This window comes from Boleophthalmus pectinirostris, unplaced genomic scaffold (assembly GCF_026225935.1).
Source record: "Boleophthalmus pectinirostris isolate CB_2022bp ecotype Guang Dong unplaced genomic scaffold, ASM2622593v1 HiC_scaffold_1, whole genome shotgun sequence".
Classification (NCBI taxonomy): domain Eukaryota; kingdom Metazoa; phylum Chordata; class Actinopteri; order Gobiiformes; family Gobiidae; genus Boleophthalmus; species Boleophthalmus pectinirostris.
In genome coordinates, this window is record NW_026570970.1 from 29529204 (window position 1) to 29553418 (window position 24215).

The 24215-nt window shown below is 39.0% G+C and overlaps 1 protein-coding gene across 1 annotated transcript in view; it reads right to left on the reverse strand.

The window, feature by feature from the left end:
* Positions 1-1914: 1914 nt before the first annotated feature.
* Positions 1915-24215, reverse strand: part of sema5ba (sema domain, seven thrombospondin repeats (type 1 and type 1-like), transmembrane domain (TM) and short cytoplasmic domain, (semaphorin) 5Ba) — a 492613-nt gene continuing 470312 nt past the window's right edge. The window contains exons 20-23 of the mRNA XM_055149649.1: positions 23061-23198; positions 12703-12747; positions 9966-10171; positions 1915-2852 (exon numbers count right to left, since the gene is read on the reverse strand). Of these exons, the coding sequence (XP_055005624.1) occupies positions 2661-2852; positions 9966-10171; positions 12703-12747; positions 23061-23198 (581 nt within the window). The 3' untranslated portion in view covers positions 1915-2660. The remainder of the gene's footprint in view (positions 2853-9965; positions 10172-12702; positions 12748-23060; positions 23199-24215) is intronic.

Below are 24215 nucleotides of genomic sequence, written 5' to 3' on the forward strand. Positions count from 1 at the left end.
TACGCTGTAAAAATGCATCGTTTTCAAGGTATTTCTGAGCAATTAAACACTAGTAATTAGGTTATGTAAAGTAGGTTAATGCCATACTGTGGGACATTCAAGGCAAAGCAATAACATCTCCATGGATACGGGACTTAAATTCAGAATATTAACTGAGTTGTATTGACTATTTTATATATTTTTGCCAAATTGGGGAGAAAATTGCACCGGTTGCACATTTTCTTATAAATTCTTGAAAAATCTTGAAACACTAAATTTTGTAGGTCATGTAACTATTAAAATGTAATTTAGTCAACACTTCAAATCAACTTTAATATTCTGAATTGAAGTCATGTGAACAGTGTTTTCTGTGGTGTGTTTAGGGGCACAGAGGAAAGTGAATACAAACACAAGTGGTTCATCCGCGCTCACATGCACTCACGCTCAAAGTCATTCATGTGATGTGAACCAGAGCGAGACAGTTAATACATTCTTGTAGTGGTACTTATGTACGAAATCACATCTGTGCCAAAAATATCAATCTTACTGGGACATATAGACCTTTTTTTTTTTTTTTTTTTTACAAAGTTGATTACATTAGTTTACCGTATTTTCTGCACTATTAGGCGCTCTGGATTAGAATGGTCTATTTTCAATCTTTTTTCACAAATAAACCGCACCGGACTTTAAACGAAACACAACAGTTGGATGGGTCAGTGGGACTTTGTTTGTGCGCGTTCACACGGTGACTCTGGGCTTTGTTCAGTTGTGGCGTGTGGGGAGGGTGCTGTCTGGGACCAACGGATTGTCGGCGTGTTCGTAGTGACTCAGTTGTTCAGTTGTGGCTAGAAGTGGCACGTTGCACTCACTTTTCGGTTCATTCCTCTGTTCCGTTCCTCGTCTTCGTGGAGTGATGAGTGTGTCTGTGGGTGTGTTTCGACTGCGCGGTCGCTGTCTGTTCTGTGTGTGTTTGCGTGTGCTGTGGGTGGTGCGGTTTTGTAGTTTACTGAAGTCGTGCTGGGACACCCGAGTGGATTCGTGTATGGGGCGCTCAAGATTGTGGGGCATGCAGTCGATTTTTTGATGGGGTTGGTCTCTTATTAAGAGTGCGCCCAATAGCCCGGAAAATACGTTAATACTTTTATTTTATTTTTCTTATTATGTTATATTTCACTGGCAAAGCAGCCTCTTGATTAGTATTCAACCAATCACAGTGCTTGAAAAGACAGCAGCAAATTATTGGATGCATTTGTATTGTCAACTAAGCTACAGTGATTAGGACTAAAGTGGGACTAAGCCTCAAACTGGACCAGAGGACCAGGGCAGTAGACAGGGAAGGGGCATATTTGCCTCAGGCCCCAGATTTGGAGAGGGGGCCCCATGTAAGGCGTCTTACCCCGGACCCCCAAATTTGTGTCGACGGGCCTGCAGAGAACAAACATGAATGCACCCTTAACCTTAATTTTCCTGTTTATTTGTTTAATTTTTATTTTTTGCTGATTGTGAAATAATGATAATTCCCACTATTAGATTATCACTATTAAACCAGACTTTCTTTGGTAACATGTTATAATAACTACATGCTAATTATTCTTACAAAATTAGAAGTGTTTTTTTTTTTTTTTTTTTTTTTTTTTAAGCATGATTCAAGCTTAGTAACTGCTAAGGTTATGGTTAGGGTAGAAACTAATGTTACGAAGCCTGAATACTTTGTTAATGCTAATTAAGTTGTAATTATTATAAAGTGTTACCAAATGTTGAAGTAGTAACACAATCTTGATATCCCAGAAATTATTATACTTTGATAAGAGTTACTAACTACTGTTAATATTTTTGGCACAAATGTAATTCCGTATCCAAACCTATATAATGTTACCAAGATGCTAAATAAATCAGAAAACATTAATAATCAATTACTTAACAAAATATGTCCTCCTATGCTACGTCTTAGCATAATAACAAAACCTCTTAAAAAATTACAAAAACAATAAGTGCCAGTCTACTAGCTTATTCTATCGCCATAGAAACACATAGTCCAGTCTTACAGCGCTCTCATTGGTCATACCTGTCGTATATGACCACCAGTAGATTACACATTGAACTAATTGTACAATCAATTAATTCATGAATTGAGTCTTTATTGTTCTTTGAAAAAACATAAATGAATAGAAAACTCGCTGGCCCCTCCTGCTGGCCAATCCTGCCTACTGCGTTCAGGCACCCGAGGCATTATAAACAGTACGACTTTGTCCCATTTTCAAAACTTTGGAGATCTCTTGGTTGAGTTTTTATTTTTGCAGTTTTTGTCCATTTTTTGTCTTCCTTCTTGACGATGTTGCTTCTGTATATTCCGATATTATTAAGTCTTATATTGAATCGGTAGTTTGTAGCATGGGCATAGCAAAAGCGTAGTTCATTTCTAGTTCTTTAGCTGCTGAGAATGTCGTGAATCCAAAAGGCTAGCTCGATTTTTCCATATAAAGCCAGTACTTTTAGCATTTTAGCATTGCTTGGTCCGGCTAGGTCCACTTTATAGCAAAACGCAGCCAATATCGTAGCTTCAAGTCCTCCCGAAGTAATCCAAATCCACAAGTAGAAGTTTCTAAAGGTCCCAAGCGTAAAAATGTTCGACTGTGGGCCGTAGACGGGGTTGGAGTAGCCTGTGTATTGAGGGGCGGGTCTCAGCTGTTGTTGCTATTGCTGTTGTTGCTGTGGTTGTAGGTCCGGCAGGGGGAGGGGGAGGAGTTGGGTTGGTAGTCGAATTTCCCGAGCGCGGTGGGGTAGTACGTGGTGGTGTAGACGTTGGTTTGCTGCAGGGGGGTGGGGTAGAAGTTGGAGCGTTCGTCCGGTAACAGGTTGTTCTTGTTCAGCGTCTGGAAGGAAAGAGAAAGAAAAGAAAAATACGATTAGCGCCAGTAATTTAAGTAAGTACGTTTATTGATACTTTGCAGTGACATCATACTGGGGCATTCTGTATGTATGTCTGTGGTGGAATGGCCAGCAGTTACCTTGGAGATACAATGTAAACATTAACACTGCCAGAAAACGTTTTAAGATAAGCTGATTTGTTCCAGCTAAGTCAGTTATTTATGATCAGATTGTGTTAAAACAAAACTTAAAGATAACACGGATTAAAATCTAACAGAGTTTCAGACAGAGCAGTGCCTCCATTTAGCTTCAATCACCCAGAAAATGTTGATGACGTCAGTGGTAAAAGTATCAATATGCGATTTTATAATTGTCTAGAACGTGATTATGTCATACTCCCAGGAGATTCCCATGAGTCAGTTACTTTGTCAAAAAAATATCCAAAAGGTAAATGTCAGATTTTAAACATGAAAAAAAGCATAGCACGCTCAGATGGCTGATGTCCAAAAGCTTTTTTATTTTTAAATAACGTTTCGGTCCAAAGCAAAAAAAAAAAAATCTGACGAAGGCTTTTTTTTTCGTCAAAACATTATTTAAAAATAAAAAAGCTTTTGGACATCGGCCATCTGAGTGTGCTATGCATTTTTTCACTTTTATCTTGCTGCTCCTTGCACTTGCACCTCTACAAGAACTTTGGTGTGCGTTTTCTTTTTCATTAAATGTCAAATTTTAAACCTGATCATTTCTTTTACTAACATCTAGCCAGGAACTCACTGTATTACAACTGAAATCATGTACAACTGTCATTCAAGAGAAGAAGCATAAGTTTTAAAGTGTCAGTTATAATTGGGGTGGCAGTAGTTCAGTTGGTAGAGTGTTTGTCCACTGATCTGAAGGTTGGTGGTTCAATTTCTGCTCTGGACATAAACACCATTGGTGAGCGGTCTCTTAGGTTGGCTGCTGTGATTCCAGCTCCCACAGATGAATGCTGTGTTTGTGTCCTTGGGCAAGGGTGTATGAATGGGTGAGTGGTTCCTTGTTGTGAAACACTTTGAGTGCCTTTGAAGGTGAAAATGTTTACTCTGGCAATGGTCCTAACTTTATATCATTGTGAAACCCACAGACCCACAGGAAACTGTACAAACATGTAACAACACCACAAAGACCTAAAGGTGCACTATGTAACTTTTCTGGTGGAGGATCTGCCTCCTGCTTTGTCTAAATTGTTCTAGAGCAGGGGTCTCCAACCTTTTGTATCTGGTGAGCTGCCTTTTACAACATGAAAATGCCAGAGACCGACTCATTTTAGCAGTCACAAGAAATTAAGTCAATATAAGACGGCAAGTCTTACATGTTGTATAGTTATATAACTATACCTATAAAACATGAAACCATTATCCATTTATTAGTGCATAAAGTTCAAAATAACACATTTACAATGGCAATGAATCAAATTAGAGATATTCAGTACAATACATTTAATTCAAAAATCCCTTAGCGAGATACTTGTGGAGAGCTACAGGGTGGAGACCCCTGTTCTATGGCATGAAGTTAATATGCATGTAAACATAGTCCCTTGAACCAAGGAGGTCTTAAGAAATCTCTATGGAAACAAGGAAGTTACATAGTGCACCTTTAGCTCCAACTAACTGCTGTATGTTATTTTGATACTACAGTGGTCCCTCGTTTATTGCAGGGGTTACGTTCTAAAAATAACCCACGATAGGTGAAATCCGCAAAGTATCAACTTTGTATTTTACAATTATTATATCTGTTCTAAGTCTGTAAAACTCTGACCACACACTTTATACACTTTTCTCACACAGGACAGTTAATCCTTTTTGCATCCTTCTTCAAACTTATTGCTGCTGTCGTCCTTTTGTTATTTTCCTCCTTCTTTACATAACGAACCGAAGATTCATTTATTCTGTAATAAATGAATCGACGGAGAGCTCCACACCTCACTGTACGCGTGGCAATTGCCTGATCGCGCTGCACTTCAGAATCACACTGCTAGCGATTGAACATTTATGTAAATTTGACAAGCTGAACATATTCTGTACTGTACAGGAGACAGCACGGAGGAGACTGATTGACAATGGTCTACAGTCCCTGAGCCAATCAGGACGCAGGGAGAGGAACACAATGCACGCTCATACACTGTAAAAAAAAAAAAAAAAAAAAAAGCGTACAAAATTGCACAAAAAAATCTGCAAAACAGCGAGACTGTGAAAGGTGAACCTTGATATAGCCAGTGTTGTGCAAGTTCACACTTTTCATGAACTAGTTCAAAGTTCAGTTCACACTTGTTCAAAATGAATAGTTCACATTCATAGTTCACAATTTTAATTTTGAACTAGTTCAAAGTTCAGTTCATTTTATATTTAGGTGAGATCTGTAAATGAAAGGCTGCATTTATCTTAGACTAAACCAGGTCTAAATCAGGACTGAACCAGGTCTAAACCAGAACTGAACCAGGACTAAAAAAGAACTGAACCAGGACTGAACCAGGTCTAAACCAGGAACAAACCAAGACTAAACCAGGACTGAACCAAAATTGAACCAGGTCTAAACCAAGACTAAACCAGGACTGAACCAGAATTGAACCAGGTCTAAACCAGGACTGAACCAGGACTGAACCAGGTCTAAACCAGAACTGAACCAGGACTAAACCAGGTCTAAACCAGGAATAAACCAAGACTAAACCAGGTCTAAACCAGGACTGAACCAGGACTGAACCAGGTCTAAACCAGAACTGAACCAGGACTAAACCAGGTCTAAACCAGGAATAAACCAAGACTAAACCAGGTCTAAACCAGGACTGAACCAGGACTAAACCAGAACTGAACCAGGACTAAACCAGGACTAAACCAAGACTAAACCAGGACCAAACCAGGACTAATCCTGGACTAGAACTTGGAATCTAGGACCGCCCCTGAGAGAACCCCGAGTGCGATCGGGCGTCAGCTGCGTTTATCTCGGTGGAGCGCGGACTTCTGCGTCGGTCCTTTCGCTCAGGATCACGGTCTACGCGGGCGCACCTCCGGCGTTTCACCGCTGCTGATATCGCTGTGATTTTAGCAAATTTGTATGAAGAAAAACGAAAAACCCACCATTTCAATCCAGGTTAAAAAAGCATTGTGACGCGCGTTACTGACATATGTACCAAGTAAAATAATACGCGCGCGGAGCAGCACGTCCTGTGCGTGTAGATTTCAGAAAATAGGATCCATCCTATTTTTTGACGCTCTACACAAGCGTAGGCGCGTATCCCCGTCAAAATCCACAGAGAGCATGATCTATTGTTGTATTTGTGCATTTACCATCAGCACATTGTGCTCCCTGGGCAGGTGTGTATCATGTGAAAGAGCCCAGATCCACACACTGTTCATTAGTGCTTTGAAATGTACTTTTGAAATCCTTGCGTTTGCCGTGGTCAGTCTGTACAGAAGGTAAATACAAGCAGCTAAACGCGCCCAGTCAAGTTTGATTGACTTTCTCATTGAGAGACACAAGAGCCCGTACGTTCCGTTAAAGCTGCCGGTGGAGTCGACTTCGCGTTGACACGCGGCTGTGGTTTCGCGAGGTGAAGTGCGAGCAGATCGTCACTCGTCAAATTCCGACGTTTAACTGAACCCCAACAGTGACGTACGTCGTTCATCACACATAATTTGAACAAATTCACGTTCAAGTTCTTGATTTACAAAAGTGTTGCGTTCAGTTCAAAGTTCACTGAAAAATGAACGTGTTCAATGAACGCGCTCTTTTGAACTCGTTCATGCACAACACTGGATATAGCGAGGGAAGACTGTAGTTACACTCAATGGCCACATTAAAACAAAACATAAAATAACTTGAACACTTAAATTGGTGTTTGTGTGATATAATTTATGGAGGTGCAGAATGGCAGCCACATGTCTGGTCCAGGGCAGCTGTGACTTCAAAAGTAATAGCAAAACATGAATCTAATATAATGTTTTAGACATTTTAAAATCTCTATACACAAAGTCCCACCAGCTGATTTAGTATTTTAGATCAATAACACCAACATTTCTACTAAAACTTCCTCAAAATAAATTCTGGTTCATTTTCACTTGCTACATCACATCGCTGTTTCCCGCCTCAAGGTTAGAGCAGGAGCGTAGGTCTATTCAGAACCAAAGCAATTTAACAAACCCAATTTAGCTCATGTCAAGCATCGCAAACGTACGCACCGCTGCTATTCTGCGCTACATAAAAACCAGAGGAAACTCACTTTTTATTCTGACATGATTGGCTTGTGTGTGTGTGCTAACATAAGGCATTAGACTAAGCACTTAGCCTAATGTAATCCATCTGGAGAGAGGGGGGCTGTAATCCTGTTAGAGATGCTGAAAACGCTGCTCGCTGCCTGGAATGAATTGTTTGGAGGAGGTGGGTAAACATGGATGTAGCATTGACTCTAGCTGTGTGTGCATGTGTTCTACTTAATACAGGTAATGAGAGGAGGCTTTCAGTGTAGGAGACTGATGCTGTAATTGTCCCACTGACCTACATCGGGACTTATTTCATGTAATATGTGTAATATAGGTGGAATATTAATGGAGAACAAAAACAATGGGTCTGATTCATGGTTCTTTTCTTTAAAAATGTTTGTGACTTCAACTTTAGGAAGATGCTGAGAGAACTCTGTGCCAGATTCAAAGATCCCAAATTCCTTTTTAAGTGACAGTTGGGCCTAATTCATTAACACTCGGCTACGAACATCTCCACGTTCATTTAGAGAACATTTAGTATGTGGAGCGCCATCAAAGCGGGATCCTGTTTGTTAATCGAGAGGTGCAGAAGACAAATAGGCTGAGCTCACACTTTCTTGTTCTTGTGGTTTTACAGCAACATCACGTCTTGGTCGCTTTGCAGTGGAAGGTGTTTCTTGGTGAACAGTTGGTGCCTTTTGCTTTGGGGTTGACTTTTTTAATTCGTAACCAAGGTGGAGCGATGTATCAGGATTTTGCTTTGTTGGCGCTTCACATACAAAATGTTCGCTGCAAAGTCGGGATGATTTAGGCAGCCAAAAGTTACCATTTTCTTCCTTCCCGTGGATCAATCCTGCCCATCGCCTTCGCCTTTCACTATTTTTCAATTCCGTTGGGAAGGGAAACAGTTTGAACAGAGGTTTGCAGTCACACAGATCTGATTCCTTTTTGCATTTTTGGAGTTCGCAAATAAATTTCTCGAACCGTTTTCCGCTGTTAGGACATCCAACCACCGCACAATTATGATGTTCAAATCCCAAAACTAAAATATGACAATATCAGAACCAGAAACAAAAGCGATATGGTTGAAAAGACTAGAAAAGACTGGCTTTGTCAATAGACGCATCCCACTGGGAAAACAAACATGGCGGTTTGATGCTCACTTTTTAGGAAAATCCTCCCCAGTATGCATTGCGCAGTGACCGGAAGTCTGAAATTCTTGATGCATCTATTGTTTCATGTGAATAGGCCCACTAATAATTATAGAGATATTAACCATAAACCAGGTCAATAAATCTGCTATTTGCAAATTTCACCATAGAATTTAGACCTGTCCTCCAGCTCTATTTTAAACTATAGGGATTCTACAGTGTTGTAATGTCACATGCACAAAGCCTATTGAACTTATTCCAGATAATGAGAGGAGTGTGCAGGAGCCTGTCCACGGTGCAGTAACAAGGCCAGCACAGGCAGGTGTCAGAGCCCATGTGCTAGAATGACACATATAATAATAGGCTCACAGAATGGAGAGGGGAGCAGGGGAATTACATGGGGATTCCTGTTACATGACATTATGAGCTGTGACATGTGACGAATAAGCAATGACTCATATCTACAGTACTTTTAAAAACTAATACAACTGCATCTACTGCATCTACTACTACTACTGCATCTACTGCATCTACTACTACTACTGCATCTACTGTATCTACTACTACTACTACTACTACTGCATTTACTACTACTACTACTGCATCTACTGCCGCTGATACCCCTATTACTACTACTACTACTACTGCATCTACTACTACTACTGCATCTAATGCTGCTGCTATTCCTACTCCTACTACTACTGCTGCTACTGCTACTACTACTACTACTACTACTACTACTGCATCTACTACTACTAATACTGTATTTACTACTACTGCATCTACTACTACTATTGGTACTACATCTACTACTACTACTACTGCATCTACTACTACCACTGCTACTACTACTACTACTACTACTACTACTACTACTACTACTACTACTACTACTACTACTACTACTACTACTACTACTACTACTACTACTACTACTATTGCATCTACTACTACTGCATCTACTACTACCACTGCTACTACTACTACTACTACTACTACTACTACTACTACTACTACTACTGCATCTACCACTACTACTGAATTTACTACTACTACTAGTATTACTACTACTACTGCATCTACTACTACTACTACATCTACTACTACTACTGCATCTACTACTACTACTGCAACTAGTACTGCATCTACTACTACTACATCCTGGAGTTTAGCTCGAGATAATCCCAATCCATCATCTGTCATTCTGGAGAGGTTTGTCATTTTATCTCCTGGATTGGCCGCAGAAGTGACATACAGTATGTAGAGGTAAGTCCATAACTGTTACCTAGCAACCATGGTCAACCAGGTCTTTATTACCCAATAGTTATGAACAGAATAATAAAATCAAATTGTCAAATTTAATTTTAAACTGTCAGAAAAATGCATATTTTTATCCACAAAGTGCCACTTAACTGATGTAAAGCTAATTAGAAATATAATTAGAAAAACATTCAACTTTAAACAAGAGCTATTGTGGCATAGTTATAATCTGTGACACCCGTGGATCATTATGCCATAATTTGCACATTTTAACTCGCAATATTCATCAATGACTTAGCAATATTCATCAATGACTTAATAAAAGAAACAAATCCACTGACTTCTGAGTTAGAAATCTGCGGTGCTCAATAGGAGCTAATGTCCCCATAAACGTCATCACAACAAAGAGCTGTGAAGTTGCCGGCACCTTCAATGGATAGCTGCATAATAAGTTATCTCAGCTTGTGTGTACCTTAAACTCCATGGGCGTGTACTTCTCGTTCTTGGGCGTAGTGTTTCCTTTGTAGTTGAGGTGGTTGGGGGTGGTGGGGTGGATCACCGCAGACTCCTGAGACGGTTTGTGGAATCTCTGACAGTAAACGTAAACCAGGAAGGACAGAAGCCCCGCCCCCAGGAAGCAGGACACGCCCGTGGCTATCAGGTGGATCGACGTGAACGCTGCAAGAATACAGAACCGTTATTATGAACACACTGTAATATTTATTGTACAACTTTTGATAACTGTTAGTATTCAAATGTCAAAATAATCGGGTGAGCTAAAAAAAACAAAACAAACTATAAGCAGTGATTCATAGAGGGTAGCAGACAAAGTAAACAAAAGTTTTAGTTGGGTAATATTACGCAAGACAATAAAAAAAAGTATTTGAGGAATCTACTCAAGTAAGAGTAACTGTCAACTGATTTATAATTTGAATCAGAAGTACACAAAATAAATCAGAAGATAAACTAAATCATATCTAAAGGAGTGCAAGAAACGGTCCATATTGTAAAAAATGAACCTTTTTTTTTTTATAAACCTGCTGACATAAGAGTAATCAGAATGTTTTTCTGCAAGTGAGAGTATTGTTACTAGAGTCAAAATATTACTCAAGAGTATAAGACTACACAGGGGATTACATTTAATTATTATCAAAGTTACTAAAATAAAAATACTTGGGTAAATAAAACTGCCACTACTACTACTACTACTACTACTACACACCTCTGAAGGATAAATCTGTCAGGAGATCATTTACAATAGCAGCAAAAATAAACTACTGTGTGGGATTTCCTTTTTTTTTTACATGCTCTTAAACAGGTCACCAAACATTAGCATAATTAGCACTTTTCAGACGACTCAAATGACGGGTGGCGCTGCTAATTTCCATGTGTAGAAATGTATTCAGCTCATTCAGACTGACAATGTCTTGACTAATTACATTTTAATGATATGGTAGTAGTCTGACGCACTATCAGGAGTTTTCATTTAGAGTACACTGAAAACTTGTTTAGGTGATTTATTAAAGCGATACTAGTATGTAACGTTCAGGAGCTGGAAAGTCAACTGTAAAGTCCTTTTCTTTGTTATTATGTTTTACTGTGATGTGTGATCTGTGTTCAACTCATTTCCCTTGTGGATCCATAAAGTTTGTCCATGGAAATAGAAAGTTAAAGCCATACTTCAGGACATTCTCCATGGAATTAGATATGTTTTATGCCATACTGTGGAATAGCCGAAGCAACAACATTTCCATGGAAACAAGCAGGAAGAGGCTCTCCTCCAGACCACAAGAAATATAGTATAGTTCAGTGTCCACCCAACGCACACTGCCACCATCGCCTTGTCGCCGTTGTTTTTGATTTATGGGTCAGCGTCGAGGTCTATGTGCCGCAAAGTAATTCACTGCCACAACGCTAGGAGGCTAGGATTTAAACCTGGTGTTCGTGTACACCAGGGGTCGACAACCTTAAATACTCAAAGAGCCATTTGGACCATCTCCCACAGAAAAGAAAACACCTGGAGCCCCAAAACCCTTTTGACATCTAAAATGAGGATAACACTGCATAACACATTATTTTTTTTACCTGTCTGCTATCCTTTTTAAGTTCGACAGAAGCTGACTGCATCAGCGCGCAAGAAGTGAACAGTTTTTTTTTTCAGCATAGTTTATGCAAATTAGTCTGCGTAGGGGGTTCACGTTAACGCAGACTCTCTGCATCGTTACATGGACGATCTGACGCTGGACTGTAAATTAGGCTTAAGGACACATGTTTTTCTGTGTTTCTCAGTGCAATAAAAATATCCATAAAACATGCTTTTATTTTAGTTAATTTTTTGGCCAAAAAACTACATACTATCGCTTTAAGTCCAATTTTGTTATTCCAACATTTTCATCTTAAAATTGGGGGGAACAAAAGGCAGAAAAACAACAACAACAAAAAAAAAAAAAACAATCATCATAATAATAATGAATATCTCAAGTCAAGTGAGTAACTTAAAGATCCTCTGCAACTTTTCGGGATGGAGGGTCCACTATCAGCTTGTCTCCATAGAGATGTTATTGGTTTGCTTAGAATGTTCCATAGTATCACATTAAAAAATCCATCTAGCATTTGTTCATTAGAGGAGTTTCTATTGCTCAAAAACACAATCATTCCTTCTGTGAATAGGGGCGTCTCTCCACAGATCTGATCTGTAATGTAGCGTAGTGCTTGTCTCCTGATCATGATAGTTTTAATCTAAACTGTGGAACATTCTAGACAAAGCAATACGATCTATATAGAAACGAGCAGATTACGCAGTACAACTTTAAATATAGCACAATTTTCATACTCCATTGTCATTTTTATCATACAATTTGAAAACAAAATTATCCCAAAAATGTACAAACATTTTTACCTCACGTTGACATTTTATTCATAGTGTATTTTTCACTTTCTCCCTCCACTTGACACAAACATCCACTTTTCGCTTGTGCACTTTTGTCGTACCATTTCTTGTCAACATTTCTGACAAGCCCTGCCCTTTTCACCAACCACTCTCCCAGCATCCTGTCACATTTCTACTACAACTCAATAGACAGCCCACTAAACAATTTGCAGTAGATGTATGCATGGGTACACAGCGCTATGGGAGACAGTGGGCATGCAGACGAATATAGAAACACGTATAGACAGAAAACATGGGGAGAATTCCATATTAATCTTACCTCCGCACTGCTGGTCCTTATCAAAGCCTGAAGCTGGGAGGATGACTGTGGAGAGGAGAGGAAAGGGTCAGACACACATGCACACGGGACGGCAACACTCGAGGGACAAAAAACATACATGCAATTACATTAAGAGTCAAATGAGAGTTGAAATGGGGGTAGTGGAAAAGTTCACTCCCGATGGAATAAAAACACACAAAAAACACAAAACCTTGGTACTTTGATGCCTTCATCTTTACGTCTTTAAAGAGGAGTTATTAAACAGTTCGGAATTTTGGACATAGGACCTCATTTCCTACTGAGCCAGAGTGTTGGAGACGTGTGGAGACACTTTTTTAAATATTCCCTCCAGTCCTTGTATTTGCAGAGGTTGCTGATGCTAGGCTAGCGCATGTCAATGGCCATAGTTAGCCTCCTGCTAAAAAGAGGCTTACCCAAACCACAAAACACTTGACGCAAATCTATTATTACACCAGACTGTCAATGTAAATGTCTCTGTTGATAGAACAATGTTTGAAATAAAACTAAAGTTGCATCACATGGATTGTCACATTATGAGGGACTATTTTCTCATAAATTAGTCCGCCGCTGCCAAGCTTTCTATCAGAAAGTACAACTTGCTGCTGCTGCTCAGACATAAATCCTTCAAATGCATTGTTGGTTTTACTTCTAAAATTACTCTATCAACACAGACATTCACAGACAGTCTGGTGTAGTAATAGATTTACTTCAGGTGCTTTGTGGAGTGAGTTATAGTTTTTAGCAGCAGGATAACTATGGCCATTGACATGCACTAGCCTAACACCAGTGACCTCTGCAAATACAAGGACTGGATGGAATATTTTAAAAAGTGTCTCCACACGTCTCCAACACTCTGGCTCACTAGGAAATGAAGTTCTATGTCCAAAATTCCAAACTTTCCCTTTAAAATATTTCGATCACCATGTTACCTTTTATTGTTCTGAAAGTGCTGTAGTTGAGGAAAACAATGCCATAACATGTTTTACGAGTTTCAATTTTGTTTTTCTTGATGCTTTGAATCTCCCCTCCCATTGCGCTCAATGCTAAGTCACTCCCCCTTCAGAACACTATCATAACACAATAATGAAACTCCGGCACATCGCAGGTTCTCAGGTTCGTCACATTGCTGTGTACAGTTTTGTATCAAAATGGTGTCACATGGTAGAAAGCTCCAAAAATATACATGTAGGTTCTAATGAATGCGCTCGTGTTACTTTTCTGGTGGAGGGTCAGCTGTTTGCGCGTCTCCATGGAGATGTTATAGCTGTGTCTCGATTACATGGAGACAAGCAGGCGTGACACCATCTGGCCAAGTTACAGGTCAGATCTGTGGAGAGGCGACACCGCTCACAGTAAGAATAAAAACATCTGGACTTGAATAAATGGAAGACAGATAAGAAACAGTCCAGGCAAAGCAACTACATCTCCATGGAGACAACCAGATGTCCATCCCCCACCAGAAAAGTTACATAGTGTGCCTTTAAAGATCCTGTTTCCTTATCTGTTATAATGTTGATTCCTCTTCAAAACCATACCTGGAACACACGAACCCTGAATATTTAGTTCTTCTCTAAAACAGGAAACACTCTGTTCCACCTTGTGATGTCATGTGGTAATACAAGAAGTGCTCCATTGTGTTTTTAAACCCGATAAACCTTCGCTAGAATCATTTGGAATTGCCAGTCTGTACTAAAGAAACGATAAAAGGGAGTAGTTAACTTGAAAAAATCTGTGCATCATTCGTTCATTGGTTTTCAAAATAAAACCAAAAATAAGAACGAAAAAAAAAAAAACAACTATTTTCTTCATTATTTATCTCCAAAACCAAAATGAAAAAACAGATAATGATTAGTTTTTTTCAGTTTTTGATTTTGTGTTTAAACGTATAATGGAAAAAATGGATAACGGCCGTTTCCCGTTTCCATGACTTAAACCGCGACGCAGGACTTTTTCACCGCATACGCACTGAATCAGGACTGAACTAGTACTGATATACACTTTTCATATAAATATTTTTGGGAATAGTGTTATTTTGTTAACATAATCACCTAAAATGTTAGACAAGCTCAGTTTAAGTCACGAAAACGGGAAAAGGCCGTTATCTGTTTTTTTCGTTATTCATTTAAAACAGAAAATCGAAAACTGAAAAAAATTAATCGTTATCTGTTTTTTTCATTTTGGTTTTGAGGACAAATATTAAGAAAATAGTAGTTTTTCATTTTCTTTTTAATTTTTTTTATTTTGAAAAACAAATTAAATAATGATACACGGATTTGAAAAGTACCGCTTCATGACATCACAAGGTGGAACAGAGCATTTTAAACTTTGGGAGGTAGACAGACTAATAACGGCTTACTCAAACATGGGTGAATGAAACAAAACACAACTCCAGGTCTGTTTTTGTGGACGTAACAGCATTCTAACACAACTAAAAGCTCACAATAGCAACTTTTGCATAATATCGGATCTTTAAATTTCAGTTTTCCACATGCTAATTCCCAAAGTTTTGTCTGAAAGTGTAGCTTGTGTCACGACTGCTGTTTAGACAACTCAACACTAAATTATGCTTAGTAAGTATTGCATAAAATAATAATTACGCCCATTATGTGACACTAACAGATGTGTTGGTGAACTTTGACCCCTTTTCACTTGTTATGCAGGTGATGTTATGAGATTTAGTCCCGTAGTTTTCCCTCGGGTCGGTATGTCAGCCCATTCTAACAGCATCGCAATCAGCACTCGGGCCTATTAATATTAATGTCTTTGCATCTCATTTTCTTTCAGGTTTGAGTGAAGCGGACGGACTGGTGCAGATCGGTGGGAGAGATGGGGAGACTGGAGATAGAATTTTATAATGAAGAGAAAATTCATTATCCAATAGACCTATAATAAGTGTAATTAAAAGTGCTTGCCGATACTGAAATCATAATTGCTCTGAGGATAAGAAGTGTCATACTGTATGTAAATTACTGCTGCTAACTGTACTTTTTGTCACATAATTGCTTTAATTAAGTAAAGTAAATCTAATCTGAATTACTGATGAATCTTAATTGTATAATTTAGCCTTTAAAAATTATATACTATAGTTGAACAAAACTGTTCATTTATCTGAGGCCTTCTGGTTAAAGATGCACTACGTAACTTTACTGGAGAAGGGTCTGCCACCTGCTGAACTGAGCAAATACACATGTACTAGGGCATTTGAAAAAATATTACAACAATATACTGTATTTTTTGGACTATAAGTTGCACTTTTTTCATGGTGTGGGTGGTCCTTCGACTTATACTCCGGTGTGACTTAAATGTTAAAATATTCATACTGACAGCCTCAAGAGGGCGCTCTAGGCTTGAGTACTCCTGTTCCACTGTCACTTCACACTCTACTGTGTATGTCGGCTGCAGAAGAAAGATAAAGATCCACTGTCCTGTCTGATATCATGTCAGTCGTTCACACCATTACTTCTGTATCATTAACAATTTAAAATTTAAACAATAAACATGAACAACATAAAGACAACTGAAACCTTCCTGTCAGGATTCAGAAAGGCCAGACTAATTCTAACTGGAACTAATGCTGAGTCTGACAACAGCTACACAGAAGAGGAAGCGGTGCTCCGTTTACCTCCGGAGGTCGTGGAGTTGCTCAGATGTGACACCCAGGATGAAGAATTAAATAGATTTAGTGATTGGGAGTGAGCTGGAGAGTTTGGTAAACTTGTTCTGTTGTTTATGCTATATTTATCTGAAGAACTGTTCATATGTGACGTTAACAGCCTGTTGTTCTCTGTTCTGTTGTTATTACTAGAACTTGCCTTTCAAGATGAAATGTCAGTTTCGGGTCTCTGATCTTACAAAATAAATTTCCCTGAAAAAGAGCAACTTAGAGTCCGGTGTGACTTATATATGTTTTTTTCTTCTTCATTACACATTTTTTGGCTGGTGCAACTTATACTCCGGAGCGACTTACAGTCCGAAAAATACGGTAATGTTTTGAGGCTAGTTTTATGCTCACTATATTTTATTATAAGTTTGTGGAATCCATTTACTTTGGTTTCACAGTATGGCATTATCTATCTCCATGGAGACAAACAGACGGCTCCACCAGGTCAAGTTACAGATCAAATCTGTGGGCAATTCATATAGCTGAGGTCTTCTGTTTAAAGATGTACTATGTAACTTTTCTGTTGAAGGTTCTGCGACCTGCTTGTCTCCATAAAACATCTCCAATTCATGTCATTTTGGGGGTATTTCATGTGAATAAACTTTGTAAAAAATATTGGGCTCAAAATTTACTTTTGACCCATATTTGTCAGTTCCTATACTCTGCCTTTGTATCATGTGTCAAAAATAAGCAGTCAAGCAAAGACAAAAGGCAGTAACAGTTTATGTTTTGTTTGTGATTTAGTTCATAAATATTTTTTATTTTAAACTCAAGCCTCTCACCTCCTTCTTTTTGTTGCGGCCTTGGCACAGAGTCTTTACACATTAAATAAATACACCTTTGTATTCAATTATACTTAAATATCTCTCGGTACAATATTTATTGCAATATTTTGAAGAGGCTGATCTAATTGTAGATGGGACACTTTTTTGCTTTTAAAATACCTTGACAATATTTTGGTGTGAATTGTTTCCGTCATAATCCCAAGACTTCAAGTAAAAACATATATCTTCATGTTTTCTGCAATGAAATGAATCATGGGATATGTAGTTTCCGATGTGTATAAGCTGTGCTATACTGCAAAGTAACTTGTCTGTCAAACTGTTTAACTGTGTAAGTGTCGCTGCATGATCCTGATCAACACTAAACGGGGAATCTAAAGGTCTTCTGTGTCATTTCAAACAAACCCCATGATGACTCGACCTTGGTGACGTGCTCTTATAATGGATGGAAGTCTGGTGAAAATCAAGCAAATACTGGTCATGTCAGTTACTGCCTTTTCCCTTCAGATGACTCCTTATTTTTGGCTCATGATACAAAGGCAGAGTCAAAGGTCAATTTTGAGCTCAATATTTTTCGCATACAAATATTTCTTCATTATTGCAACTGGCTGTCAAATTTTGGGAGCCCTATCTATTAAACGTTTGTCTGGACAAAACAGAACTCATTTTTCTCAGTTTCACACTCTGGCAAGTTAAGGTCTTTTGTCTTTGTAGGGCAGTGTAGCTCGGGAACTACCGGGAGCTCGCCAAAGGATTTCTAAATTATACGTATTGTGCTGAAATTAACTATAATTTAGTTAATTAAATGCCCATTACCATTGTACATATGTGTAATTTGGATGACTAACTCTGTGCACTAATAAATGGATAATGATTTGTTTAATTGGCATCTAACTGTACCCCTCTAAGGCTGTGGCTCTTAGGTTACATTTATATGATAACGGTGTGAACACAAGAAGCAAAAGTGGCGTCGTGTATTCACTTTTTATTGCGCGTTTAGACGAGTGTTTTCGGGAAGAAATCTGCGTCCATACGGTGATGCAAAAGTGTGTGAAATTCGATTAGATATGCATGTCAGGAGGCTAGGTGATGATGTATGTGACGTAAACGCCTATGCATATGCATATGGTTGGGCAGTGTAGACGGAAACACTACAGAGGTTCGTATTCAACTTTTCCACTCTGAACGATGTTTTTTGAGTTTTTAAGCCCTAAAAACACAGTCACAGTCTAAACGAAAGGCACTTCCGATAAAATATTTTGCCGTTTTTACCCGCAAGCGTTCTCGTGTAAACAGGCCCTCATATTACATTTTTCATGAGTGCTAAAATGAGTAGCTCTCTGGCAGTTTCGTTTTGTAAAGATAACTCACCGGAGGAAAAAGGTTGGAGACCTGTGAACTGAACAAATACAAATAGAAAAGATCGAAAAAAAAAAGTTAGAATTAGGGATGGGCATGATTAGTCAATTAATCGATAATTGATCATTAAGAATTTCATCGATTACGTTCATTTTAATCGACAAACCGACTGTAGGTTGCTGTGTGTGGCGTGACCAAACGGGGGTCCGTACATGTAGCTCTCTGCACTGAGCAAACAGTCGGTCAGCCTGCAAATGCGTATTTAACGATGACTTGTATAAGAAATTCCACTCTTTCCGTTTGGGACAAGTGGGAGGCCATGTGCACAGTGTATAAAGCAGCACATATGTTTCAGTGTCCAGTGGGAAAAAGCTCACCAGAACATCGGTTTATATGTCGTAAAGTTGAATATATTTATGCAGATTAGTAGTGCAGATAGTAATAATAATGATGATAATTTTTAATATAAAAAACGTTAATGATTAATCGATAATCAATCGTTAATTCTCCTGACGATCGATTAAGAAAATTTAATCGAATGCCCATCCCTAGTTAGAATAAAATGTTTTTAGACTAGTTTTAAGCTCACTGTACTTTATTATAAGTTTGTGAAATCCATTTTGATTTCACCGTATGGCATTATCTATCTATGCTGCCAGGTCAAGCTACAGGTCAGATCTGTGGAGAGGCGACCCCACTCACGGTAAGAATATTTTCCAAGGCATTTTAAGAAAACGGGGGTTACGCAAAATACTTTTTGGAGCTTTCTACCATGATACATCCATGCATCTTTGAGCGCTGTGGTGTGATGGCGCTCTGAAGGGGGAGTGACTCAGCGTGGGGAGCAAAGGGACTGTCAGCGTCACGTTACAAATGCATTGTTTTCGTCGATCGTAGCATTTTTAAACAATCAAAGGTAACATGGTGACCGATGAAAAAAAACAAAAGACACCCATAATTGGTAAACGCAAGACACGTACGTCCAATGGTGTGCAATGTTTAATGCTCACCAGAGTTAATTAAAAGTTTGTGGAGTCCATTTCCTCCCCCTCCCCCTTGTTTTCGTAGCTAATTAGCATGAGTCCTTGGTTAGTTGCTAACATCGCCGCGTGTCCCATGGTCCTTTAGCGCAGAGCTCAATGAGTGGCACCTTGAATTTGGACTTTGAATCCTTGAGGAGATTTAGAAGGATGTAAAAATGTGTTCAGCCAAGCGCGGAGGAGCCATCAAGGACTCTGAGTAAAAGTTTGTGAAGGAGGGAGGGAAATACAATAACTTTTGATAGAAGGAAATCAATTCTAAACCAAATGCTGATGTTTTTTATGATGTGATAAAGCCAACTGGAACACGTAAAGACTGTGGATACATAGACATGAAAACTGCACTGAACCAGGACTAAACCAGGACTAAACTAGGACTAAACCAGGCCTAGCTCACCCATGAATCAACAAAGTCTAACTCAGAACTAAACCATGTCTCCCCCAGGTCTAACCTAAAGATACTGAACACTACAGATCCAAGAACATCTGCACTAAACCAACTCTAACCCAGGACTAAACCAGGACTAAACCAGGACTAAACTGGGACTAAACCAGGACTAAACCGGGACTAATTTAGGACTAAACCCAGACTAAACCAGGACTAAACTAGGACTTAAGCACCTCTAATAGATATTAACCTGCAGACCCCAAGAATTACACAAAACCAAGAAGTAATCACTGGACTGAACCAGGATTAAACCAGATCTACATCAGATCTAAACAAGGGCTAAACCAGAACTAAACCAGGTCTAACTAAGGACTAAACTAGGCCTTAAGCAACATAATAGATATGCGCTACTACCGACCATAAACACCTCACAAGAACTGCAATAAACCTGGACTAAACCTGGACTAAACCAGGACTAAACCAAGTCTAAACTAAGGACTAAACCAGGTTTTACCAAGACTAAACTATAGGTAAATTAGGATTAACCTGGTCAAAACCAGCACCAGGAACACCCAACAAGAGGTTCAAATAAGAACTAAACCAGGATTAACCCAGGAGTGAATCAGGTCTAATCCAGGTCTAAACCAGGACTAAACCAGATCTAAACTAGGACTAGGAACAACCAACAAAAACCTCACTAAATAAAGACTAAACCAGGATTAACCCAGTGCAACTACCCAGGAGTGAATCAGGTCTAAACCACGTCTAAACCAGGACATACCCAGTACTGGACCAGATCTAAACCAGGACTAAAGCAGGTCTAAAGCAGTACTAAACCAGATCCTAGACAGATCTAAAGCATAAGCACCTGTGACCCTGCAGTCTTCTATATGTTTGAGCAGAGAGCCCTGAGCAGCTGGTGTGTCTGCACTGTCTCGAGGTGTCCAATGGGAAAAGTGCCAAAGTGAATAATGGTGGTGCCCTCTCACTCTCACCTCTGTCACGGTTTGAAAGTGAATTGAGATTTTTGTGCATCAGTCAAATGAACGTCCTTGACCAGAAGTGTCTTTCTCCTGATAGTTTAAACTTTGGAAAAAAACAAAGAGTGTGTGTGTGTGACAGATATAGTATTGTTTTGATGGACAACCTGACTGCCATGGAGAGTTTTCTTGTCACTATCAGTCTAGGACAAGAATTTACAATGGAAAACAAAACAAATCATGTAACTTTTCTGTTGGAGGGCTTGTCATCTACAAGTCTCAATGGAGATGATACTCCTTAGCCAGCAATGTTCCACAGTAAGGCATTAAATTTTATTTCCTTGGAGAGAAGAAATTTGACCCCATCAGGAAAAGTTATACAGGTCAGACCTGTGGAGAGGCGACCGCACTCACTGCAAGAATGCATATTTTCTAAAGTAATCTATTAATAAAACCAGGACTAAACCAAGACTAAAGCAGAATCTAACCAGGACTAAACCAAGACTAAAGCAGAATCTAACCAGGACTAAACCAAGACTAAAGCAGAATCTAACCAGGACTAAACCAGAACTAGACCAGGGCTAAACCAGGTCTAAACCAGGACTAAAGCAGAATCTAATCAGGACTAAACCAGGACTAGACCAGGTCTAAACCAGGATTAAACCAGGTCTTACAAAGGAATATATAGTATAGTATATATTATATACTATACTGTATATTAGTAAGCTATATTAAGTTTAATGCCATAAAGTGAAACATTCCGGGCAAAAAAAAATAACTTCTCCATGACTATTGATTTGAAAGGACTCCACACTTACATATAACATGAAAACAATGGGAGATAATGAAAGATAATGACATGTAAACTTGTTGGGTTTGAATTGTAATGAATGGTGACATTAGACAATTGTGTATCTGTTCTTATTGTTCACTAATATAACACTACCTGATTGGAAAGTTATATTTCATTTTTATATTTAAATAAATAGCAACAGAACAATTATTTACTTACAGTACCGTTCAAAAGTTTTAGAACACCACGCTTTTTCCAGTTTTTTACCGTTTACTGTTTACTGTTGACCAAAACTTATTCTCTTTTGATTCATCAAAGTGTCCACCTTTGACAGATATAACAGCTGAACACACTCGTGGCTCGTTCTTTTTACAATAGAAATCAAATATTCTTCAGAAAGTTCTTCCCAAGTCTATAGCAGAAGTTCCCATAAATGTGTGGCACTTGTAGGATGCTTGGCTTTCACTCTTCTGTCCAGTTCATCCCAAACCAGTTCGATGGGGTTTAAGTCTGGAGACTGTGCTGGACACTCCAGGTTTTCAAGCTCACCATCTTGTTCTTTTTTTCCTGAGGTAGTTTTGGCAGAGCTTGGACTTGTGTTTTGTTATCTTTTATCTTTTTTTTTAACCTCTGTCTATTGAGTACTTACTTTTCTGTCATTTCAAGCTTTTCATTGGACTTGCACGACTTGAATTGCAATAAATAACTGGAAAAATTAGGGCCTTCTAAAACTTTTGACAAACGGTAGTGTATATTTGTCTGGATCCAAAACTTGTTTCTCGTTGAGTAAAGCTGGTGTGCTTGTTTAGCATTATCTCTCATTATCTGGTCTCTGCAAGTTGTGAAAAGCACTTATAAACTCATCATGGTGAATAATTTGGAATCTTGAAATGCATCAGGTAAGTGAGGAATAACTTTGGACCACTGCAAACTTACGCAAAATTGACTCTTGTGAGCTTTTAGCCACATTAGAATGCTGTTACCTCCTCAAAAACAGACCTGGAGTTGTTTTGTTTCATTCACACGTGTTTTAGTAACCCTTTATTATTAGTCTGTCTACATCTCCAAAGCTCAAAATGCTCTGTTCCACCTTGTGATGTCATGAAGCAGTAGTTTTCAAGTTGAATGAATGTGAAGTGTGAATGAAACAAAACAACTCCAGGTCTGTTTGTGATGAGGAAACAACATTATAACATAGATCAGAAGATAACGTAGTATAGACGCTTTCATTTTTCAATTTTTGCATTTTTTTTATTCACTGGACATAAGTTACGGTTCTTTTAATATCCAAAAAGTCATTTCTGTATTGTTTGAGTATTGGTTTGTGTACAGACCTGGTATCTCGTTGCAGTCTCTCCTCTGGGTGCTGTTGCCGACGCAGGGAGTCCCGTTCTGAGAGCCACAAACTCTGCTCCTCATCTGAAGACCTGAGTCATCACACGCAGACCACAGAGACCACGCCATCCAACCGCCTAGAGAAAGAGAGAGAAGAAATAGGGAGAGGTACAGAAATGCAGTGAGAAAGAAAGTGATAGAGAGAAGAGAGGGAGACAGACGGAAGAGAAATACAGTGAGAGGGAAAAGAGAAAGACAAAGAGAGAAGAGAGAGACAGAGAAACAGATAAAGAGAAAGACAGAGAGATAGAGAGAGACAGAGAGAGAAGAGAGAGAGAAAGACAGAGACAGAAGAGAGAGAGACAGAGAGACAAAGAGAAAGACAGAGAGATAGAGAGAGAGACAGTGAGAGAGGAGAGAGAGACAGAGAGAGAGAGAGAGAGAGAGAGAGACAAAAAGAAAGACAGAGAGAGAAGAGAGAGAAACAGAGAGAGACAAAGAGAAAGACAGAAAGACAGATAGAGAGAGAGACAGTGAGAGAGGAGAGAGACAGAGAGAGAAGAGAGAGACAAAAAGAAAGACAGAGACAGAAGAGAGAGAGACAGAGAGAGACAAAGAGAAAGAAAGCGATAGAGAGAGATGCAGTGGGAGAGGAGAGAAGAGAGACAGAGAGAAGAGAGAGACAAAAAGAAAGACAGAGAGATAGAGATAGATAGATAGATAGATAGATAGATAGATAGATAGATAGATAGATAGAGAAAGACATAGAGGGACAAAGAGAAAGACAGAGAGATAGAAAGAGAGACAGTGAGAGAGGAGAGAGAGACATAAAGAAAGAGAGATAGAGATAGATAGAGACAGAGAGAGAGACAGAAAGAGAAAAAGAGAAAGACAGAGAGATAAAGATAGAGACAGAAACAGTAAAAGAGAAGAGAGAGAGACAGATAGAGAAGAGAGAGAGAGAGAGAGAGAGAGAAGAGAGAGAGAGAGACAGTGAGAGAGAAGAGGAAGAGGGAGACAGAGAAAGACAAAGAGAAAGACAGAGACAGAGAGAGACAGTGAGCGAGAAGAGAGAGTGAAGAGAGGGAGACAGAAAGAGACAGACAGAGGGAAGAGAGAGTGAGAGAAGAGAGAGAGACAACAAGAAAGACAGA